Raw genomic sequence first — 22,084 nt, 5'->3', positions numbered from 1 at the left:
GCAAAGAGAGGAGGAGACAACTGGCCACAAACCCAGGAGAAGAAAGAACTAGGGAGGTCCTAGGTTTGAAACTGAGTTCTCACATTTACCAGCTTTGGGGCTTTGGGCAACAGTGGTGAATCTCAGTTTCTTCATCTATGAAATGGGGATAATAACCCGTTCCGGCTCTCCTTCCTCCAGGAAGGGGGCATTGTGAGGAAGGTCCTTTGTCTGGCAACCAGTGCCATGTAACCGGAGCTATTGCCACCGGGGCCGGTGTCTGCCATCCATCCCTCTCCCCAACCTGAGGAAGGCCCTTCTCCGGCACTGAGGGCTCCCCGGGGCCCTCCCCGCCCCGACCGCTCCCACCTTTGCCCCCACCGCCGCCATTGCGCTCCCTCTTCTCTTCCCCCTCCTCAGGCTTATTGTTCCTGTTGATTCCCAAGTTGTAAGGTCCATCAGGGGCATTACAGAGAGCTGAGCTTTGGTTACAGTTGACCAATTTGGCGTCTGAAAAAAATCACCCCTGCAAAGCGCATCTCTGAAGGCCCCGGCGAGAGGGCTGCGCAGAGCACTCGGTCCCCAGCTGAGCTCAAAATGATTTTTCTATTTTTCTAGCCCCGCTCCCCGGGCTGCTTGGTATTCAGGGACACCCTGCCCACTCTCCCCATCATTGCACTAGGCCCGAATTACTTGATTAAAACGCATATCAACTATTATGCGATTCGCTTCTCTGCCACAACAGCTCCACACCAGGGCCCGAGTTAACTGTAATAAGAGGGAGAGGGAGGCAGAGGGATGGAGGGGCTCTCCAGATGTTGGGGAGAGGAAGGGGGCTCCGAAATGAAACCCCCAGGCCAGGTGCTCCAAGAGCAATGATCCTAGCAAGTCTTTCAACCTGCTGATGATGACCTTGGACGTCACTCGCTTCCTCTGGGTCTCGGTCGGCCCGTCGTGTGGGTCCCTCACAAACCATGACCCCTAGTTCATTAATGTGCTGATTTACTACCCATAAAACCACTGTGCAGCAGCCGTTGGGAGGGTGACGATTCCCATTTGGCAGATGAAGGGACTGAGGCCCTGAAGGGAAGAGACTTTCACACTTGTATTAAATGAAGAAATAAGACTCAATCCCAAGGCTATAGATGCCAGTTCCCTATTCTGGCTTTTGTTGTGGAGCCATTTCCCTCAGGTCTGACTCTGGGATCCCATTTGGGGTTTTCTTGGCAAAGACGCTGGTGGTCCACGATTTCCTTTCCCAGATCATTTTACAGATAATAGGGCTGAGTGACTTACTCAGGGTCACACAGCTAAGAAGTGCCTGAGATCACATTTGAATTTGGGTCTTCCTCACTCCCTCAGGGTAGGCATTCCATCACTGGGCCATCTAGCCGCCTCTTTTCTGGACAGCTTTTAGTAATCCTGGAAATTACAGAAAGTCCCAGAGATAAGGGGCTAAGGGGCTCTTTGGCATTTGGGAGAAGCTTGGGCATCCTAAAAAGCCAAGGGTTCACTGGGTGCATGTGGGAGAGAAGACAACTCCAATATCTCATTATGGCCTGTAGCTGTCCCTTCTTAGGGACCTCCCAGTCATCCCCATTGCTTTGCAAGTCTAAGCCCCAGTAATATGTTCTGTTGCCACCTGGAGTTGAGTCTCACTGAATTTTCTCTATTTTTCTGGACTCAATTTCCCTATCTGTGAAATGGGATCATCCTATTTCACTGAATTTTCTCTGTTTTTCTGGACTCAGTTTCCCTATATGTGAAATGAGTTCATCCTATTTCACTGAATTTTCTCTATTTTTCTGGACTGCTTCCTCCCCCTTTTTCTTCTTTTCCCCAAAAGGAGGCTTGAAAATGGCAGTGATGTTGCCTTTGAAATATTTCGAGCCCAAGAACTTGAGAGGGAGAAGTTTGTCGTTATTCTCACACTTAGTGTCGGCATCATTTCGGGCACCTCAGCTTCTTAGCCTTGCAATGGGAGGCTGGGAGCAGCCGGACTGAAGTCCTTCCCAGAACGGCCGGCCCCCTCCGCTCTCCTCGCCCACCCTGCTCCTAAGCACCCTTGTCTCTGGCTTGGCTTGTTTGGGAAAAAATTAAAGGATGGAGGAATTGGATGGAGACAGAGACAGACATAGACACAGACAGAGACGCAGAGACAGACAGACAGAGAGAGACACAGAGACACAGACAGAGACGGGGACACAGACAGATAGACAGAGCCAGAGAGACAGAAACAGAGACACAGAGACAGATAGACAGGGATACAGAGACACAGAGAGACAGAAAGAGACACAGAGACAGACACACACAGAGACACAAACAAACAGATACACAGACAGACAGAAACAGAGACAGGGACACAGACACAGACAGGGGCACAGAAACACACAGACACACACAGACAGAGACACAAACAGAGACAGAGACACAGACAGGGACACAGAGACAGGGACACAGAGACGCAGAGACACACACAGACAGAGACACACACAGAGAGAGACACAGACAGACAGAGAGGGACACAGAGACACAAACAGATAGAGACGGAGACAGAGACACAGACACACAGAAAAAGAGACACACACAAAGATAGAGACACAGAGACACAGACAGACACAGAGACAGACAGACAGAGACACAGAGACATAGACAGAGACAGAGACAGACAGAGAGAGACACAGACAGACACAGAGACAGACAGACAGACAGAGAGACACAGAGACAGAGACAGAGACAGAGACAGAGACAGAGACAGAGACAGGCAGAGAGGGCTGAGGGATGAGAAGTGAGGTCTCGGGGGAAGGAGGATGGGGGGGCTGCCCCAGGCTCACTACTGCCCGGCTCCCCCTCCCTCTCCCCTCCCGTCCAGAGTGGGCTTTAATGAATGCGCTCCCACGCCGCTGCCGCCTGCACATCCCCACGGCCAGCCTCTGGGTGCTTCACACGTAGAGGCAGCGGGTCCTCGAGGAGCGTCAAGGGCTCAGCTTCATCTTCGGGGCTTCACTGTGGCCGATTCCCCCTAATCCTGTTGATTAATTTAACTCCGAGGCTAAGAGGCTACCAGGAGCCCTGGGAGGAGGGGGATGGGCCCGGGCCGGAGCAGGGAGGGGGGCGCAGGCCATTTCTGAGCCCTTTTGCTCCAGGCCCCTGTTGAGCCATGGCTGTGCCCCTCCTTGGCTGCCCCCCCCTTCCCACCAGCCACAGCTCACACTCAAACACCTTCCCCTAATCCCAGCCTTCGATTCTGATCTCATAGTAGCCTGGGACACAGGCAGCAAAAGTCACAATCCTCCCATTTCATAGAAGAGAAAATTGAGTCCCAGAGAAGGAAAGGCCCTGAGAAAATAGACTATCCTCCACTAAGAGATGCTTCATGGACACTGTGTGATTCCTTCCGTCAAATCCCAGTCTCTTCTGCTGACTGATGATCTGAGTCATCGCCTCACTTACTAGACCTCATTTTCCCCATCTGTAAAATAAGGCACCGGACCTGATGTCTCTAAGGTCCCTCTCAGAAAGAGAAAAGGGTGCCGGAACCTAAGAATTGAGTAACAATCCCTCTCCCCCTTACAGATTTTTGGCCTCAACCCCTTCATCTGACTTCCCTGGGGCAGCTACATATCAGATGGTTTCTGGAGATTTCTTCTGCTCTAAATCTATAATAGTTAGCATTTTTAAAAGCCTTAAGGTTTGCAAAGTGCTTTACCTATATTATGTCATTTATCCTTAGAAACGAGCTTGGGAGCTGGGTTCTATTATTATTATTCCCATTTTACAGATGAAGAAGCAGTTAAGTGACTTGCTCAGTGACATATGGTTTATGAATTGAAATCCATGATCCTTTAAGATTTTCTCTCATCCAGGATTACAGAGCCAGGAAGCATCAGAGTAGGATATGAACCCAGGGCTCCTATTTCCAGGACAAATGCTATTTCTGCTTTAACATATTGCCTTCCAAAATGAAAACTATATTTTTTTGAAGCAAATCAAGATTAAGTGATTTGCCTAGGATCACACAGTGTGTCTGAGGCCAGATTTGAATTCTGGTTTTTCTGACTCTACTAGCTGCCTCATCTTATCGAGATCTAAAGTGGTAGAAGTACAGACAAGGGGGAAGTAAGTACCAGAAGACCTGGGTTCAAGCCTCAGCTTTGCTTCCATGAAGCTGGTCTAGCCATTGTTTTTCTCTGAGCCTCAGTTTCCCTTTCTGTCATTAAAATGGGAGCTCTTATTGTAAAAAGTAGAAGCTCATGAAGCCGGAGACAGAATCTCTGTAATCATTGCAATCAGAAACTGAGGTCTTTCTCTCTTTGTGTGTCTCTGTGTCTGTATCTCTGTCTCTGTCTCACTCTCTGTCTCTCTATCTCTCTCTCTGTCTCTCTCTGTCTGTCTCTCTCTCTCTGTCTCTCTATCTGTCTCTGTCTCTCTGTCTCTCTCTGTCTCTTTGTCTCTGTCTCTCTCTGTCTTTGTCTCTCTCTGTCTTTGTCTCTCTCTCTCTCTGTCTGTCTCTTTGTCTCTGTCTCTGTCTCTCTCTCTCCCTACTATAGATCCATGAGCTTTTGAGATAAGACAGGAAATGCTAGATGTTGCCAGATGGCAGAAGGCCTTGAAATCAGAGAAAGGCTTTGAATTCTACCCTCAAAGCAATAGGGAGCCTTTGAAGAGTTGATATCTCTGAAGAAAATTATTTGGGTAATGATGTAAAAGATGAATTGGAGGAGGGAGAGATTTGAAGGGGAAAGACCCTAGGAAGTGATTGTCATATTCTGAGAAGAAGGCCCACCCCTCCGGAAGGGATGGAGGTTTGAGCTAGAGCAGAGAGGAAACCATTAAGTCCTGGTAATTGGATGTGAGAAGAAAGAGTGGCCATCCCAAGACCGAACAGGAGAGACCTGGTGAATATGGTGCCATGGATTCCCCCCCCCCAATGAGGCTAGAAGGAAGAACAGGAAAGCAGAGGGAAAGTGCCAGTGGGGACGTGCTCGGTTGGAGGTGCCACAGAGGCAAGAAGGAGTCTTGGGAAGGGTCCCAGAGCTCCAAAGCTCAGTGTTATAGATGGCAGCCACATCTGCATCCAGCCAGTGTCTGAAGCCCCAGGAATGAATGAGATTGTCAAGGGAAGAAGGGCAGAGAGAGAAAATCCCTGTCCTTTTCTCTTCTCCGGGCCCCCCTCCTTCCTCCCTCCAGTGCCATCTCAAGGCCTCTTCCCTCTCCCTATCATCCCCAGTCTATGTCAGGAATCCTGAATCAGGAAATTAAAGCTGTGTTGTCAGTGTTACCAATATCCAGGGAACTAATCCCGGGGATTAGCTTTCTTTGGCTCCCAGCCTCCTGACCGGGGGACGCCAGCTGTAGCCCCCTGACTGTGTCAGGAGGATCTGGCCCCCAGCCCAGGCCAGGAGGGCCTGCACATCCGGAGGGACCCAACATGGCGGGAAGGAGCGAGGGAGACCCCAGTCCTGGATCTCCCCAGCGGCTCGCTTTTGGACACAGGGAGACAGTGTGCAGGAGAAGAGGCCTGGGGGCAGGGATGAGAGAGTCTTTCTCCTCACTGCTTCTTTGGAAGGGACAGGAAAATCCCGAATTGATTGGGTATCTTCCCCCAACCAATCAGGAAGTAGCAACTAATTACTCCCCTCCCCCATCATGGCACTGCTTACTCATCATGGAACAAGAAGAAACCGGGAGGGACGTAGGGACGTCCACCCCTAAGGTTTTTTTGGGGGAACCGGCTCTTTTTTCAAAGGTGAAAATGGAGCAGCGGGAGCCCGAGCCAAAGGGAAGGCAGGGGGAAGCTTCCGCTCAACCTCAGGGCAGAGAAACAGAATGGAATATCTTTTCCCACTCCCTCATTTTGTAGTTGGGGAAGCCATGATCCAGGATGTCAAGTGTCTCCCAGATCACACAGGCAGGAATCCCAGCCGGACCTGAGCCCAGACACAGGGCCCCGAGGGCCTCTCCCATTGTGCCTCGCTGCTCTCATTGTACAGATAAGGAAACTGAGGCCCTTGAGACAACCTTCAATAACTTGCCCAAGATCACACAGCTAGAAAGTGAGGCAGAAAGCCCACTCTGAGTCCTAGCTCTGCTACTTATAGTGCATGTGTGACCTTGGATAAGAAATGTACTCTCAATAGGTCTCAGTAAATGAGAGGATTAGGGCTCAATGACCTCAAAGGCCCTTTCCAGCACTCAATTCCTTGTCTCTCTTTTTCTATTCATCTTACCAGAATCTTCTTAGGTCTGAAGGGACTTGAGGACCTTGTTTTGAAAAGATGGGGAAATTGAAGCGGACTCAGAACCTGGCTGCGTCCATGGCTCAGAAACCTCAAATCGTTTCCTTTTGCCTCTAAGATTGAGTCAGAAGTCTTCAGCTTCATGTTCAAGGCTTTGCCTACGTGGTCAAACTTAGTTCTCACTCTTCTCCAAATATACTCTGTCCTCTAGATGGGCTCCCTTCTCTCTGGGGAGGGGTTAAGGGCAGAGAACAGAGCCTCCCCAAATCTATTCCTGCTTCTGAGAGGAGTCCCTGGCTTCTTCTTCCTGTCCATCTTTAATATTCTTCTTCCGGTCTCTCTTTAATTTAAACAATGCTTCATTTAAGATTCAGCACTCCCACAGATGCTTTCCTGAGTAAATATAACCTTAATCTTAACACTCTAGGGAAAAAAAAGGAAAGAAGGAAAGGAAGGAAGGAAGGAAGGAAGGAAGGGAGGGAGGGAGGGGAGGGAGGGAGGAGGAAGGGAGGGAGCAGGAAGGGAGAAAGAGAGGTGAAAGAGAAAGGAATGAAGGAGGGAGAGAGATGAAGGAAGGAGAGGGAGAAAAGAAGGAAGGAAGATAGGTTGGTGACACTATGAGGGAAAGAACTGAAATAAAAAATAGAAGAGAGAAAAAAGAAAATGGTAGGAAAAAAAGGCTTCATTCTTCCTTTCTTTTCCTGCTCCTTCTCTGTGGTGGAAGGTTCCTAAAGCGTGGGTTGAACACATCCCACTCTGAGAATGGGTCTAGGGCATGGGCTAAGGGAAGACCCAGCTGGAGCTTGCTTCGGGTCAGTGCCAGGAAAACTGGGCGAGATTGATGGCCGGGTAGACAGCCAGAACAGTAGCTGGGGAAAACGGCCGAGCCAGAGCAGCCTCCTCACCCTCCAGCAGCTGAGGAGTTTGGCCTGACCTTTTCTGGGAGCTCCCAGGGTCTGAGGTCTGGAGAAGGAGGAGGAGAACCGGGAGGGGGAGGAAGAGGAGATTCTTAACCTGACACTTGATAGTCCTGTCCACAAGCAGGAGATGAGCTGGCTGTCAGCCTTCTTGGGCCTCTTTCACTGGGCCAGCTCAAGAATCATGCAGAAGGATTTATGGTCAATGCCTTAAGGAGGCGATCTGGCCCCTCCCTGGCTCAATCTACCCCATCCCAGATTCTCCCACGATTCCTAGGGGTGCCAGCCCTCTTACACAAACACATACTGCTTTGCCAAGAGCCCAGAACACTTGATCCTCACACCCAGGGGCCCATAAACACACATTTTAATATTTCAAAACAAACTAGGATGTTATATCTTTTTTTTTAACATCCCACTGTCATATCCCAACATTCCCCCTCCCCTGGCAAAAAAAATTGACAATTAAGCAAAACTGAACCAAGAACATGACCCAGTTCTACAGAAGATGTAGAGCTACCATCTTCCCCTGGCCCCATCCCCACAATGGAGAGAATTGGGGGGACCAACAACGATCATCTCCACAAATCTTTGCTCCGTTAGCTTTTGAGGTAGCTTTTGAAGTTAGGTGAGATAGGATGTTTTTTGGATTATGCTACATACAAGTTTTTCCAGAGTCGTGGCATTTTTAAGAACTGGAGAGGATCAAGGCAAGCTAGAACATAAAATGTTAAAGCTAAAAGGGAACATGGAATGTCGATCAGAGGCCACCAAATGCAAACCCTTCATTTTACAAATGAAATAGAAAAGATTTGTCCAGGGTCACAAAGCTAATCAATGTCTGAGAGAATTTGAATCTAGGACTCTCAGCGCTGGGAGGGCCCTTAGAACCCAGGATGTCAGAGCTGGGAGGTCCCTTAGAACACAGGATATCACAGCCTGGAAGCTGCCTGAGGACAGAGAATGTCAGATCTGAAAAAGGGCCTTAGAAAAGAATGTTTTATGTATCCCACCTCCACATTTTACATATATGAAAACTGAGGCTCAGATACTGCAAATGCCTTGTCCAAGGTAATAAGTAATAGTTAAGATTCAAATCAAGAGTTTGAAGGAGCTTTAGAATGTAGAATTTAAAATTGGAAGAGACCTGGGAACAGAAGGCCAGTAGGGCTGGGAACGACATTAAAGTACAGAAGGGACCTTTGAGATTTTATAGTTCAATGTCCTTGAATGACTCATTCAAGTTCATGCCGGTAATCTGTCACAAAGTCCAAACTTGAACTCAGGTTCACTGACTCTTACCTCACTGGATGTTCCCCAAACCCTACCAGCCTCCCAGAATGGACTTCTGCTGGACACAGACTGCGGGAGCAAGTGTGGACCCCCTCTGGGTGGTGACAGAGGTACCCCTGGCCCTCTCTGGTCTGGCTCTGATTTCTTAGCCCTAAGCCCCTTTGTTCTCCTCTCTCCCCACCAGGAAACCGGCTGGATGAAGGCTCTGACGTGGAGTCTGAACCTGACCTCCCCCTGAAGCGGAAGCAGCGCCGCAGCCGGACCACCTTCACGGCCGAGCAGCTGGAGGAGCTGGAGAAGGCTTTTGAGAGAACCCACTACCCCGATATCTACACCCGAGAGGAGCTGGCCCAGAGGACCAAGCTGACAGAGGCCCGGGTCCAAGTAAGGGAGGGATGGGCCTTCCCAGAGAGAAAGTGGGTCTTGTGATGGAGGGGGGATGTCCGGGGCCAGGTGCAGCTTCTGTGGGAAGCGAAGGTTGGAGCAAGTCTCACTGTGGGCACAGGGAATAAGTCTTGGGTCATGGGATCATTGGTGCCCGAGCAATCTCTGATTCATAGTCAAGAGCTAGAAAGGACCTCGGAGACCATCCAGTATATTTTTTACAGATGAAGAAACTAAGGTTAGGAATGGAGAAGGAATTTTCCTGGGGATAAGTCAACATTAGATTCAGGGTCTAAGTCTCAGTCTTCTTGATCCCAAATTCTATCTGCTATACCAAATTATCACTCATTTATGCATCTGTGTGTTCAGTGAGGGAAAGGGCACACAATGTTCTGCCCAATACTTGGGGAACAGGAGTTGTGGGTAGAAAACATAGACTAACATGGAGAAAAATCACCGGTCGGTACCAGCCGCTAAAGTCGGATCCAAATCCCCACCTTCTCTACTTATAAGCAAAGTGATCTTGGCCAAGTCCCTCCCCCGGACCTTAGTTTCCCCATATGTAAAATGAGAGGGTGTCCTAGCACCTTCCACATCTCTGATTCAGTGGTCACCAAGACAGGACAGAGCCCTAAGAACCTTCGAGAGGATGGAAGGGAATATGGATAAGAGAGGGAAGGGAGGACGCAGGACCTGCACCATATGGCCCAGAGAGGAGTGCTGGGAGGAGGGGATGGAAGGGGATCACTTAATCTTCCTTCCTGGGCTAAGATATCACATTCTGCAAGGCCTGCAGATTCTCCACGTGAAAAGTGTGTGAAGTTGCATCTCCCGGGACCTTGCTAGGAAAGCCAAGTAGAAGAAGGGGGTGGGGTGGGGCGCCGCCTTAGGACAAAGTCATGATAAATGGCCCTTTGGGGGAACTCCAGCTATTGGCCCCACCTCCGCAATGGATGTGTCCTTGTGTGTATGGGGAGGGGGGTGTCAGACCAGCATCAGGGGCTGATGGGGAGATAGTCATATGTGTATGTGGCAGAGAGAGATGAAGAACTGCTTAGGGGGATCCTGACAGAGACGGATGAACTTGAGACATATATTTCTTGGACATGACCAACGAGGGAAGATATTTTGTTTGACTCATATTTGTTACAAGTGTTCTTTTTTTCTTTTCCAGTGGAGGAGTAGAAGTAGGAGGGGAAAGAAAAAATACTTTTTATTAATTGAAAAAAAATTAAATTAAAACAAAGAATTCCTTAGTGGGGATAGCAGAGACCCCAAAGAGAGGGCAGGTCCATCAAGGGTCTCCAAGGAAGTATCCTCAAATGAGTTAAATCAATAGTCATTAATTAAGCATCATTTGTATCAGGCACTGTGTAGGTTGAGATACAAAGAGAAGCAAAAGCAAAGTCCCTGCCCTCAAGTAGGTTACATTCGAATACGGGAGACAAGATGTTTATAAACAAGATAAATAGAGAGCAGATGGAAAGAAATCTTAGGAGGAAGAGACTCACAGGCAGAAGGACTGAGAAAGACCCCCTCCAGAAACTGGGGTTTGACTTGAGTCTCCAAGGATGCCAGGCAAGCTCAAAGTCAAAATATTCCAGATATGGAGAATGACCAAATGCAAATCCCATGGAGACAAAGTGTGCTGTTTGAGGAACTGTGGATCATCACTGGATGATCAATTATATAGCCCCAACCCTACATTTCTATGCCCAGCCTTCTCCAGAGTCAAAAACTGGATGAGCCCGGTCCCGGAAGGTTAGAGACAAGGGGGACATGGGGACAGGAATGCCTTTGTGTTTTGTTTGTTTTTTGGCTGAGGCAATTGGGGTTAAGTGACTTGCCCAGGGTCACACAGATAGGAAGTGTTATGTGTCTCAGGCCAGATTTGAACCCAGGTCCTACTGATTTCAAGGCTGGTGTACCACCTAGCTGCCCCAAGAACTCTTTTGGAACGCTATCATGGTTTCTTGTAATGAGCAGGGAACTGAACCAGTTACCCTCTATAATCTTTTCTCAGCTCTGAGACTCCAAAAAGATGTGATAATTTAGGAGAGAGAGACAGAGACAGAGACAGAGAAAGAGAGAGAGAAACAGAGAGAGACAGAGAGAGACAAAGAGACAGAGACAGAGCAACAGAAAGAGAGAGAGAGAGAGAGAGAGAGAGAGAGAAACAGAGAGAGACAGAGAGAGACAAAGAGACAGAGACAGAGAGAGAGAGAGAGAGAGAGAGAAACAGAGAGAGAGAGAGAGAGAGAGAGAGAGAGAGAGAGAGAGAGAGAGAAGCAGGGAAAATGAGGAAGGAAGGGAAAGAAAGAAAGAAAATAAAAAAAGAAAGAAAGAAAGAAAGAAAGAAAGAAAGAAAGAAAGAAAGGAAGGAAGGAAGGAAGGAAGGAAGGAAGGAAGGAAGGAAGGAAGGAAGGAAGGAAGGAAGGAAGGAAGGAAGGAAGGAGAAAGAAGGAAGAAAAGAAGGAGAAAGAGAGAAAGGGAGGGAGGAAGGGAAGGAGAAAAAGAGGAAGAGAAAGAAGGAAGGAAGGAAGTTTAGATTGTAGAATATTAGAGCTAGAGCTAATTTTTTTTAGCACACCCAATGGAATGTCCAAGCTGAAAGGGACTCTGGTTTGGTAGTAGTTCAGTCATTTTCAATTGTGTACAACTCTTTGCGTTCCCATATGGAGTTTTCTTGGCAGAGACTGGAATATTTTGCCATTAGTTCTCCAGTTCATTTTACAGAAAAGGAAACTGAGACAAACAGGGTAAAATGACTTGCCCAGGTCACATAGTTAATAATTCTCTAAGGCCAGATTTGAACTCAGGAAGGTGAGTTTTATGATTCCAAGCCTGATACTCTTTCCTCTGTACCATTCTATGAATGGGAAAAATCAGACTCAGAAATCAAATGATCTGACAAAGTAAGTTCGAATGTCAAAACTGTCAGCACTAGGGACTGGGCTGCTCTATGTCTGCACCCTGGATGAGCCTCTGTGGGAGGTGTTCAAAGACGGTTCAAATTTATTCTAAGTCAGGGAAAATTAGGATTCACACCTACAACATGTGGTATAGTGATCTAAATCAAGGGTTTTTCATATATGTGTGTGCGCGTGTGTGGGCGCCACGAGCCCCTTTGCCAGTCAGACAGCGTGTAGAACCCTTTCTCGGTATAACACTTTAAAATGCATCAAATGAAATGCATAGGATTGTCAAAGAAACTAACATTACTGAAATACAGTTATAAAAATATTTTTAAACGTCCACAGACCTCACACAAAAACCCTCTGGTCTAAATAAAACCTATGGCTAAATAGAAACTACCCCCTAAAATGAAATCTCTTTGAAAGGAACTAAATAGAGTTTTGCACTCAAAAATGATAAAGTGTCAACTACCAAGTTTATATAAACCAAATTTGGGAAAGATGTGGAGAACAATATAGTAAGATCTAAGTAAGTATGTCTAAGTGCTGAAAGAACATGGACTCACGGAGTTTTCAGAGTTGGATGAGGGGAGTCAAAGTGAGCTTCCTTGAGAAGTCAGGGAAGGTTGACTTGGGTGGAGATGGTAGACATCTCACTAGACAACTTTGGGAAATAGGTAGCGTGATTATTGTTCCCCATTTGGCTCAGAGAAGTTGTTTGAGTTGATCCAATACACAGCAAATTCACGGCACAGCTAGGATGGGAACTCAGGCTCCTGACTCCAAGTTCAGGGCTCTTTCCATTATATTACACGGTTTTCCTAGAGAAGTTATGGGACAAGTCACTCAGGAGGAGAAATCAGTTTCCTTATCCATGGTTTTCCAGTTCCTTCTGAAGGACACTTTTTTGCTTTTGGAGAGGAGTCCAACTGGGAAAGGAGAAAACATATCACAACCCTCACTCCCACCCCCATCCCCAAAGTGTGATATCTGAGTCGCCAGAGGCCCCCTACCCCGCCTCCCTCCACCCCTTAGCCCTTGGCGGGCCCCTGGGACTCAGCAGCCAGAAGCCTCCAAGCAGCTGTTCTCCAGGGCACATTCCACGAGGCTTTCTCATCCCAGCCTCCTGGCAGCCTCCAGTGCTTCCCACCACTTTTAAGCCTTGCCGCCCCTTGTAAAATTTTCTGGCTATCAGAGGGGATCTTTTATTGGCTTGTGGGAGCCGACAACATGTGTCAATCAAGTTCTGGGGTAAAGGGGGGTGAAGGGAAGGGACCATGGGACATAGAGGCTCCCCAATATACCAGTATGGGGCAGAGTTTGGGTGACCACCTGTCAAGGATGCTAGAGAAGAGATTTCCTGCGCTGAGAAAGTGCAATCTCCCTGGTCCCAACTCTGAGAATCTAGGATGATGGGATCTTTTTTTTTTCTTTTTTTCCTCCCTCAATAGCATTTTATTCTTCCACATACATATAAAGATAGTTTTCAACATTCATTTTTGTAAGTTTTTATATTGCCAATTTTTCTCCTTACCTCCTCCTTTCCCCAAGACGGCAAATAATCTGATACAGGTTAAACACGTGCAATCCTTTTAAATATATTTTCATATTTATCATGCCGTGCAAGAAAATCAGACCAAAAGGGAAAAAAACCACGAGAAAGAAAAAGCAGACAGTGAAAATACTCTGCTTCAATCCACATTCAGTCAATGAGATTTTTTCACACAGATTTTCATTGATAGCTTCTATTTTTACATGTCTAGCAGCCAGAGAATGTCTAAAAGAAAAGGAGGAAGGAGAGGGGGAAACATTCAGTAAAATCAATCGACAATGAGATTATATGATTTGAAGCTTCTATTGTGATGGGAGGAAACAGGACTGGCTATACAGGCAGAAAACCTGGGGTTTGCTCCTTAGGGAGCAACTATTTGAGTACCCCGAGGCAAGGCACTAAAAACTGCCTGACGTGTAAATTGCAGGTGTTGGACAAGATCAAAAATCCCTCACCTGGGCTCCGGGGATTTGTTGCTGCTCGGGGTTTGATTGCTGTGTTTTAATAGAATCGGCTTCCTTTGTCATCCTCTGGATTTTATTTAATGCATTTAAAAGCCTCATTCTGAGAAGAGGTCCACAGGCTTTCCCTGCTTGATTCTGAAAGGAGTCCAGGACCTACAAAAAGTGCCTTCAGTGTTCTTCCAAGTCCCTCAGTTTGGAATTCTATTTACTTGTTCAGCAAGCACTTATTAAATACACACTATGTGTCAGAAAAGCAAATTCACTTTCTTCTTCAAGGACTCGGCATTCTTTGGGGTTGTTCAGTCTTGTCCAATTCTCCGTGACTCCATTTGAGGTTTTCTTGGCAGAGATGCCGGAATGGGTTTGCCATTTCCTTTTCTCGTCTGTTTTACAGATACGGAAACTGAGGCAAATCAGATTAAGTGACTCATCCAGGGTCACACAGTCAGGGAAGTTTCAGAGGCTAAATTTGGACTCAGGTCTTCTTGATTCCAGGCCTGGCACTCTAAACATTGAGCCCACCTCGATTCCCAACCTTCTATTATACTAATGATGTAATTATATTGTGTTCTATCTATATTATATAATTATGATATTATTATAACTATATAATTATAATCAGTATTAGATTAGATGGGTAGGTAGATTACAAAAACATAATGTTATATTACATAGAAATAATATAACATTTAATAATAACAATAACACTAGCATTTATTGAGAGAGCTTTAATATTTGCAAAGAACTTTGTGAATATGATAGAATTTTATCCTCATTACAACCTAGGAGGCAGGTACTATTTTTATCCCCATTTCACAGATAAGGAAATTGAGGCAGACAGAAATCAAGTGACATGTCCAGGAAATTTCTGAGGCTAAATTTGATCACCCGACTCCAGGTCTGGCACTCCATCCACCAAGCCACTTAGCTGCCCAACATTCTACTACTAATAATGATTACAATATATTACAAAAAACATAATATATTATATTACATAGAAATAATATATAATAATAACAATAACAACATCTAGTATCTATAGAGAGAGCTTTAATGTTTGCTTTGCAAATATTATAGAATTTTATCTTCACCACAACCTGGGGGGGGAAGTACTATTATTATTCCCATTTTACAGATAAGGAAACTGAGGCAGACAGGAGTTGGCCTAAAATCACATAGCTACTAAGTGTGGCTTTGCCCTCAAGGTTAGAGGAAAGGAATACACACAAAGGGAAAATTTAATATTAGATACAAACCAATTTCCAGTGAAGTGACTAAGAATCAGAAGACTCCTGGAAGAGGGGGTCCTCGGGCTGATCTTTGAAAGAAAATAGGGACTTTTTGAGGTGGAGATAGGAGAGGGAGAGTGTTCCAAGCAGAAAGGCACAGCTTGTGCAAAGGCATAGAGGTAGGATAGTGTCTATAGAAAACAGCAAGAAAAACAATTTGTCCAGAGAATTCACAAAGGAGATTGGCTCTGAACCTGAGAAGGAGAGCTGGAGGATTGCAGAGACCAAAGATAGGAGTTTGTATTTTATTCTTTTAGCAAAAGGGAGCCACTGGAGCAGTCGTCCTGACTCTGCTTGATGATTAAAATCCTACCATCCAGTGCTGTCTGTGATTCCAAGATCCTCTGTTTCTCTAGATTTTTATGATTCTAAGTTTCCAGGGTTCTAATGTTCTAGGGGGATACTTAGCCCCGTTCTAAGAAACTCCAACTGTGATTAGTCTCACCTACACTAGCAGATATGTCATTCCTTCCCCCCTCCACCCGCCCGCCCTTTCCCTCCAGGTCAGTGGGAGTCCCCTCCCAAGGGGTAATGAGATCCTTTCACAAGGGGCTCCTCGAGGGCTGGCCAGACCTGACCCACGCCCCAGCAGGAGCGGCCTCCCTTTGAAGCCGGCCCCACATTACATGGTCTTTCCCCTCGATTTGGCTGATCTGCCAATAAAAGGATGCCTACCCTCAGCAGGAAGCCTGACCCACCTGTGGGAAGTGGAGGAAGGAGGAGGGGAGGAGAAGAGGTGGGGGCAGGGAGGAGGAGCTTCCTAATGTTAGCTGTAATGGTAGTTTTCTCTAGGGAGGGGGTTTAATTTTTATTTTCTCAGGGGACTGCCCAGCATGTACTTTCCCTGAAGGACAATAACCTAGCCGTGTCCTGAGTGGCCGGCTGGATGTCTCTCTGTGTTTCCCTGTGAAACACAGACTCTTGGGATTGATCTGATCCCAAGCCAATGTGAACTGCTCTCATGTGCTTAGCTGAGCATGAAGAAATACCATTCTTATTCCGGTCACAGAGTAGGTGCTTAATAAACACTTGTCGATTGATTAATTGATTGATCAACAATAGCAGACAACAGCTTGTGGCGGTAATTTGATTTGCTTAATAGCCATCCAAGTTCCCAAACAACTTTTATAAACCAAATCCCATTTTCATTTACAGCCTTAATCCAGCTGGACCTCAGTATATACATTTATAAAATAGGATGGGGGCGAGATGGCCTCTCAGATGCCTTCTGTTTGTAGGTCTGTGGTCTTGTGTTCCCAAATACGTTATGGAATTCCCTATTTAAGGCCGGATCATTTTCTTAAATGCATTTGCTTAAAGTGGAACGCACTTATATTTTAAATGGCTAGTAGATTCCCAGAATGCACTTCTTTCCACAAATGAATTCCTCGCTGGAATTCATTGTATTGGAGTTTCTAAAGCAAAATTCCCAGAAACCCTAACAATTATTGATGAAAGCTTGGGTTTTTACAAAGGCTGACGGGATGACCTAAGCGCTAGGGGCCAGGTCGGGGCAGGGGTGGGTGCCAATTTAGGTATCATTGTTCTGGGCTGAGACTTCAGAGAGGCTTAGGGAGAAGATCAAGGGAAGGAATGGGAATCAGAAAACTTCAGAGAGGGGAGGACCCTTAGAACCAGGAATGTCAGAGCCGAAGTCAGTTAGTCAAGTATGTTGGAGCACGGACTGACAGAAGGACTGACTCCCCTAGTGCAATAAACTCCTCAGCAGCTTCCTTGAAAGGTACTAGCCTGTATCTGAGCATATAACACTGGATATGTAATATATAGTAACAGTAATAATTCGCATTTACATCTTTTTTTTTTAGGCAATTAGGGTTAAGTGACTTGTCCAGAGTCACACAGCTAGCAAATGTTAAATGTGAGGCAAGATTTGAATTCAGGTCTTCCTGACTCCAGGGCTGGTACTCTAGCCACTGCACCCTCTAGCCACTCCCATTTGTATAGTGTTTTTATGGTTCACAAAGCACTTTACAAACATCTCTTTTTTTATCCTCCCAATAACTCCAAGAGGTAGATGCTATTATTATTCCCATTTTACAAATGAGAAAACCGAGTCAGAGATCAAGTGATTTGTTCAGGATCACACAGCTTAGTAAGGAAAAAAAAGATTTCAGTGAAGAGCTTACCAGCTAGCTAGCTGCCTATATCCAAGTGATGGAGAGCTTAGTATTTAACAAAATGGGCCATCTGATTGTTGGGTACCCCTGATTATTAAGAAGCTCTTCTTTATATTAAACCTAAACTAGCTCCCTCTAACTACCTTGCTCCCCCCTGCCTCAACCCCTGCCCTGAATTCTGCCCTTTGGACTGTACACAGTAAGCAAGTACTCTGTCATCCTCCCTAGGATGACAAGGAAACAGACCTGGTGAATATAGATAGAAGGGCCTATTGGCTCTGGTCCAAGCATTCTATTTATACTTTTTGTTATCATTAATTGTGATAATCAATTATATTCTATATTTATCATATATTATTGTACATTTATCATATAACTAGTTATCATTCATGATTATTGCAAAGCAGCATGGGTTGGTCGAATGAAGGCTATTCTTTGAATCAGGACAAGTGTCCTTGCACCCGGCCTCTGACACTTACTCCCATATGAATGCGGAGGTGTCCCAGTCTCTCTCCCGAGCCTGGGTTTCCTCATTTGTAGAACAGGAATACTGTTATTTGCATTACCCAGAGTATTCACTACAATACTCATTTCACAGAGCTTTGGGGAAGATAGTTTGTAACCCTTAAAGCATCATAGAAACATGACCTCCTATTATTAACTGAGATATCTTATTATTCACACAAGAATATGTAAGAGGCAGAGCTGTAATTAGGGTGAGGCAATCAGACTCTATTCCCAGGGCATCAATAATATTTACACTTTACTTTCCACCCCACCCACATATACTCTACAATACAGAGACGCTGACCTCTCTGTTGTTCTGTTCACCCAGTACTCCATCTCTTGACTGTCTTCCCTACCACAAATTCCTCATCTTTGCTTCCTGGTTTCCTTCAGGTCTCCATTAAAGTCTAAACTTTTGCAAGAAGCTTTTCCCACTCCTCTTCAATTTTAGTGTCTTCCCATTTTGATTTCCTCCAATTTGTCCTAACTCTATCTCATTTGCTAATAGTTTTTGGTCTCTTGTCTCTTCTGTTGGACTGCGAGTTCCTTGGGAACGGGGATTGTCTTTTGCCATTCTTTGTATCCCCAGCCCTTAGCACAGTGCATCATGTTTACTAAGAGACTTGTTGGCTTTATTTGACTTCTTTAGCCTAGCAGAAACAATTGAGCATAACTATCGGTTAGAAAGAATAATTGCTTAAAATAAGATGCCATTAGCATCCTCCCTGACTCTGGCCCTTTCTTGCTCTATCATTCTGCAGCCTCCACCTAACATCTGGTATCTTAGGGCATCTTTCCCTCATGAGGCCTTCTGTCCTTTCCCTCTCCATGGCAAAAAGCCATAGTCTTACAGATTTAAAGCTAGACAGAATCAAAAAATCCTAGTCCAGTCCCATTATTTTACAAATAAGTAACTAGCTTCAGCAAGGGAAAGTGACTTGACTAAGATCACACAGGTAGTAAAGTGATAGAACTGGGATTTGAATCCAAGTCTTCCTGATGCCGGGACTAACACAATATGTCATGCTGGATATATTGGAGATCCAGGAGAATTAGGACCTTGTCTTTAAGTCAACTTCATTTCTCCCTGAATGCTAGCTACAGTGTTTTGCATGCAGTAAGTGCTTAATAAATGATGTGTGGATTGTAAATTGTCAAGTACAGGGGGAAGGAGATAAAAGAAAAAGAAAAAAGAATAGAGAAAAGGAGGAAATAGTAGAGGAAAAAGAAATATGGAAGGAAAAAAAAGGAAAAGAGCTAAAAAAAAAAGTCATTTCCCCCTTGCACTCTTGCTTCATCATATATAAAATGGGAGTTTTCTCTGTCCTCTCAACTCTAGGACTTGGTTTTCTCTCTGTTCAAGCTTCTCTATTTAAAAAAAAACAGTTTTAGAGAAGTTTTCAGTCTTTGCAACTCCATCTTTTATTTATTTGCTTGTTTTTCATTCATTCATTTATTACCATAACAGTCATGTTGTGAAAAAAGACACAGATCTAAAGGGAGGAAAAAAGAAAGTGCAAAATAATATGCTTTGATCTGTGTTCAGGCATCAGTTCTTTCTGTGGAGTTGGATAATATTTTTCATCAGCATCACTATTGCCGCAAAAGCTAAGTCACTTATAGTTGATCTCTATACAATGTTGCCGTTAGTGTGTACATTGTTCTCCTGGTTCTGCTCACCTCACTTTGAATCAGTTCATCTAAATCTGTCCGGGTTTCTTCTAAAGCATCCTGCTCATTATTTCTTATGGAACAATAGTATCCATGACATTCATGTACCCCAACTTGTTCAGCCTTTCCCCAGTTGACAAGCATCTCCTCAATTTCCAGTTCTTTGCCACCACAAAGGGAGCTGCTATAAGTATTTTAGAACATGGCTCTTTTCCTTTTTTCCTGATCACCTTGGGAAACAGACCTAACGGTGATACTTCTGGGTCAAAAAGCATACAAAATTTCATAATTCTTTAGACATAATTCCAGCCTGCTCCCCAAACTGGTTCCGTTCATTGTTATTATTCTCACATATGTTGAGAGATACTTGTTACCATATGAGCTTAGACAAGTCGTAAACCCCCTGGGCCTCAAGTTTCCTCAGCTGTAAAACAAGGGACTGGACCCAGAGTCTTAGTTAGACAACTTCCAGTCACAGAGATAGGAAAAGCGAGTAGCAGAATTTTATTGACAGCCAGGTCTTCCTGATCTAATTCTTTGTTTACAGCACCATGCCAGGCCCCAAGTATGAGTCATGTGTGTTTGTGTATGTGTGAATGTGGAGGGGGGGGGGGAGGAAGAGAGATGGAGAGAGAAAGACAGTGATGGAACAGGGAGAGAGAAAGATGAAGAAAGAGAGAGAGTGACAGAAAGAGACAGGAAGACAGAGAAGGAACAAGAAAGAGACGGAAAGGGAAGGGGAAAGAGAGAAATAAATACAGGGAGATAAATACAGAGAAAGGGAAAGGGCGGGGGGGGGGGAATGAGAGAGGCAGAGAGAGAAAGAGACAGAGAAATAGGGAATTTGAAGATTATATATATACACACTTATATATGTACACACACACACACACACACATCCATATATACATTAGATATTTTAAGATCAAATAAGAACTACCTTCCATTCTAGGGGAGAAAGAAAGACTTTCTGGGGAATGAATCATTGTGGTAGACCCTTGAAGGACAGAAAGCAAAATACCTAAAGTATTTATTAATGCAAAGGGGAAGATACTTATCAGTTCAAAGGTGAAATGATCCCACTTCTCCTTACCCTCTCCTGGGGGGGACAGGGTGAGCTTCTGCCCATTTTTCCTATGGAGAAGCAGAGGCCCCACCCAGGATTGTGGTCAGTGGTTCAGTTGGAATCCCAAGCTAGCCAGGGACGCTGGCTGCAGGTGCTGGCCTGGTCTTGCCCAGGCACTGCCTGTCTAGCCCAATTCTTCCCCCCCCCAGAACCATTCCAAGGGGCCTCCGGGCCGTGGGAAGCTGGGGGAGGGGAGAGCATGGCCTCTGCCTGCCTGGCTTGCACTCTGGAGCTGGCTCCTGACGCCCTCTGCCTTGGATGTGAAACCTAATCGGGTCTCACCAGCAGCTGCTCTTTCAGCTGGCTCAAAAGCTTATCCTGCTCCTCCCTCCACAAGGGAGAAAAAATAAATACAGGGGATCAGTGGGGAACCCTAAACTAGGGCCCTGGGATAGGTGGGGGAGCATAGGGCTGGAAGGGGTTTCCCCACTCAGTAGAAGGAAGAAAGTTGAGGACCAGTCAGTCCATCATGTCCTCTCAAGGGCACATGGAAGGGGACAGCGGGGCGCCTTTGAGATCTCAGACTAACTGTGTGACATTGAGGAAGTCACCTAAGACTCAGTTTTCTCATCTGAAAAGTGAAGGGAGTTAGACAAAACATCCCACTCCAAAGCTGGGGTGCTGCTATAACCTCGTACCTCCCGGAAGGATTTTGCATGGATGTAGTTCACCTAGTACAGGTGACTAACCCTCCGGGGGAAGTTTCACTAACAAGCTAGAACAGAGGGGACACAGGACTTAAAATCAAGGGACTTTGGGTCCAGTATTGGCTCAGTCACTTACTAGCTGTGTGACAAAAGGTCCTCAAAGGGAGGAAAGGAGTGAGAGGGAATTTAGGTAATTCCAAAAGTCCAGCTTTGATAAAGGGTCATAGGTTTATAGGTTAAAAAATAGAAGGAATCCTAGAGGGTGAGTAGATGCATTCTTTATTCTAAGAGCCCTCCCAGTCCTGACAGTCCGTGTTCTGAGAACTCTTACAGCTCTGACATCCGGGGTTCTAAGGGCTCTCCCAGCCCTGACATCCTGGGTTCTAAAGGCCCTCCCAGTTCTGACAGTTCAAATTCTAAGGGCCTTGCTTGTTTTGACTTTCTAAGACCATGACTTTGACTTTGCTTTTTCCACATCATCACGCTACTCTTCCTCTGTTTCTCTGTCAATACTTCTTCCTGGCCCAGCTATTGGACAAGATATATGAGTAATTTTTTTCATTAGTGCAAATGGATCAACTTGAACCAACCCAGTGTGTCCCCAAATGTAATTTTCTTGTTATGATGGGGAGTGATAGTGGTGGGGAGGGAAGGGGGAGGGAAGCCACCCCACATAGGGTCTTGGAAAGGGCTATTAACTGAAGTCTGAAACAATGGATTCCAGGATTGGCTCTTCAACCAGTTAGCTGGGGAACCTCTCTGGGCTTCAGTTTCCTTCTCCTTAAAATGGGGGTGATGATATTCCTACCACCTAATTCACAAGAGAGGATGTGGAATCAGGGTACCTGAATTCAAACCTTGCTTCTGCTATTTTGGTAAATGTGTGATGACAAGCAGTTTACTTCTCCTTCTGGAAGCTCAATATTCTTACTGATAAAATGAGAAAAAGGTGAAATTATTTTT

The 22,084-nt window shown here is 45.6% G+C and overlaps 1 protein-coding gene across 1 annotated transcript in view; it reads left to right on the top strand.

Annotated features, from left to right (window-relative positions):
* PAX7 (paired box 7) overlaps positions 1-22,084 on the top strand; it is a 104,240-nt gene that overhangs the window by 70,483 nt on the left and 11,673 nt on the right. Inside the window, exon 8 of the mRNA XM_031961545.1 lies at positions 8,613-8,812. Within this exon, the coding sequence (XP_031817405.1) occupies positions 8,613-8,812 (200 nt within the window). The remainder of the gene's footprint in view (positions 1-8,612; positions 8,813-22,084) is intronic.

The sequence above is a fragment of the Sarcophilus harrisii genome, chromosome 3 (assembly GCF_902635505.1).
Source record: "Sarcophilus harrisii chromosome 3, mSarHar1.11, whole genome shotgun sequence".
Lineage (NCBI taxonomy): Eukaryota > Metazoa > Chordata > Mammalia > Dasyuromorphia > Dasyuridae > Sarcophilus > Sarcophilus harrisii.
This window is presented reverse-complemented; position numbering and strand designations above follow the sequence as displayed.